The 2,297-nt window shown below is 34.2% G+C and overlaps 1 protein-coding gene across 4 annotated transcripts in view; it reads right to left on the bottom strand.

Moving 5' to 3' along the window:
* Positions 1-39: 39 nt before the first annotated feature.
* Positions 40-2,297, bottom strand: part of LOC111374719 (mannosyl-oligosaccharide 1,2-alpha-mannosidase MNS1-like) — a 20,967-nt gene continuing 18,709 nt past the window's right edge. The window contains exons 2-5 of one of the 4 annotated variants that reach the window (XM_022997447.1): positions 2,232-2,269; positions 1,623-1,670; positions 734-886; positions 40-183 (exon numbers count right to left, since the gene is read on the bottom strand). In XM_022997447.1, coding sequence (XP_022853215.1) covers positions 67-183; positions 734-886; positions 1,623-1,670; positions 2,232-2,269 — 356 coding nt within the window. In that variant the 3' untranslated portion in view covers positions 40-66. Of the gene's footprint in view, positions 184-733; positions 926-1,622; positions 1,671-2,231; positions 2,270-2,297 lie in introns of all 4 variants that reach the window. The other 3 variants (XM_022997445.1, XM_022997448.1, XM_022997446.1) reach the window with 3 other exon arrangements.

Raw genomic sequence — 2,297 nt, 5'->3', positions numbered from 1 at the left:
AAAAAAAAAAAAAAAAAAAAAGGTAGAAAGGATGCTATATTGCACCAAACAAAAAGAACAATAGACTTACTCTCTAGCCCTTTGGAACTGCTCATCCAGTCCCATTATATACAGCGTGTCAAGAGAATCAATTAAAGTTGCTCCAAGACCACCAAAGCTGTCAACACCATTCTTTGTTTGTGGCTGGTGAACATAAATATGAAGAACCAGTCAAATATATGTAAATACAAGACAATTCTAGTGTCATTTATGCTTTTCCTGGTTTCTCTCCCATTAAACAATTGAAAAATGAGAAGATATAGGTCATAGCAAAGATATATGTCGTAGTGCACCCATTCAAAACCAAATCTATGGAGGTTACACTATCATATTCTGATTTTAGAATTCAAAGACAGGGTAACAAGGGGAAAATACATTTGATCTATATCTTATGAGAAAGTACCACAAAAAATAAACTAAAAGAAAGAAAGAAAACAAGTTTGTACCTAACTTAACCCGCCCCTACTGGTAGTTCTTGTGATGAAAATCAAACTAGAAAAAAGCCCAAAAAGTTGTATGCTAGAAGTTACAAATCCGATGAAAATCACCTCCTAAATAACATGAGTAATATTTCAACCAATTGGTCTGTTTCAAACATAGCAGCACCCCAACAATATTGAATACCAAACAGGGTAATGGAAATAAGCAAAATTAAAAATTATAATGAAGCCGCAAATAAAAATAAAAATCATACCTGAAGTTCATCATGACCCCAAGCATATTTCTCATAAGAACTCCAGGCATGAATCATAGCATCTTTAACTTTCTCCCTTCGCTCAATATCAATTGGGTCATCAGAAACATTTGATTTCCTTTTTGCATTGTTACTTTTGCCACTAGTTTTTGCCTGCGATGTAACACTTTTAACATCCTTAACCTCTCCAAGCTGCAGGCACCAATCAAATTATTAATTCACGCTGCTGGAATTTTGATGATGAAATGAAAAAGGAAATGTGTGTTTGATTTCAATCACTGTATTCCCAAAGTTTTGATGAATCCAAACACTAAGTTTCAACAGCCACTAATTTGGGCAAGTGACCAGTTTCAGGTTTTAAGGCTTCATAAAGTTCGAGTGAGATCCAGTCCCAATGTTCATAATCTGATTCTCGATGTCCACGACCAACTACAAACCCTAAATGAAATTTCAGAGTCCCAAACTTGAGTTTCAAACTTATGGACCGATTCTTCCATAGATCTAACTGAATTGATGTGTCGAGATGATTGAGCAATCGAGGTAAGCAAATTAGTCAGCAAATTGGCCATAAAATCTATTTTCAAAACATGCTTCATTTTAGGAAGTCTAATACTGGGTTTCGGAATTAATTTGGCAAGTTCAGACTAATTAGAAGTTTTAGGCCTATGGCAAAGCCAACTTCAAAACATCTGAAATCATCTTAAAGGTCTACAGACAACTTCTTTTTCAGATATTCAACATAAAAATGGCATGAAAAGAAGATCAAATTAATAAATTAAATGTCTTGCCATATTTGAAATTGTCTTAAAGGTCTACAGACAACTTTTTCAGATATCCAACATAAAAACGGCAAGAAAAGAAGATTAAATAAATAATTTAAATGTCTTGCCTTATTTTGCAACCGAGTAACTTCTTCGTTCAACTTTGATAACTCTTCCTGAAAAGCAAGTACATAAACTTGTCACCAGACAAAACAACTGCAACCATTTAAATTCTTTCAAAGAGCGGACACGCGAGTAATTAGTGAAATTATAGTATAAACCAATCCCCCAATTTCCACAAAATGATCTGACCATCAGCATTTCTTTATCGAACCCTGTATGTTAGACAATAATGCTTCATTTCCCATTATGGACAGAAATACACGCACCAACGCACACTGATAAATCAAAGCAAGTGTCCTCTTTTGCCGTACAAAGGAGGCAAAACAATAGAGTCATATAAGTCACCTTCATTAAGTGATTTCTCTTTCTTTAACCATCCAACAGCACTAAACAAAAATTAGCAATGAATTGCATTAAGTAGATGCACGTTGAACTCAATCATCAATCTCCAAAACATAATCCAAAACCACATGACACGTAAATCACAATTACTCCTTTCTTCTCATAGATCTTTGTTTCAAACGCCAAAGCATAAAAAGCAAAATTCAAAATCTTTTCAATTTCAATTGATAAAATGACATTCAAATTGAACAAAAATGTTAACGTAATATTACCTCATGCTCGCGTACTAAAGTCTGGCGATCCCAAACAACTAAGGTGCCGAAGACGAATACTATAAA

Source organism: Olea europaea, unplaced genomic scaffold (assembly GCF_002742605.1).
Source record: "Olea europaea var. sylvestris unplaced genomic scaffold, O_europaea_v1 scaffold12793, whole genome shotgun sequence".
Lineage (NCBI taxonomy): Eukaryota > Viridiplantae > Streptophyta > Magnoliopsida > Lamiales > Oleaceae > Olea > Olea europaea.
The sequence above is the reverse complement of the archived record's forward strand: the minus strand, read 5'-3'. Positions and strand labels throughout refer to the sequence as shown.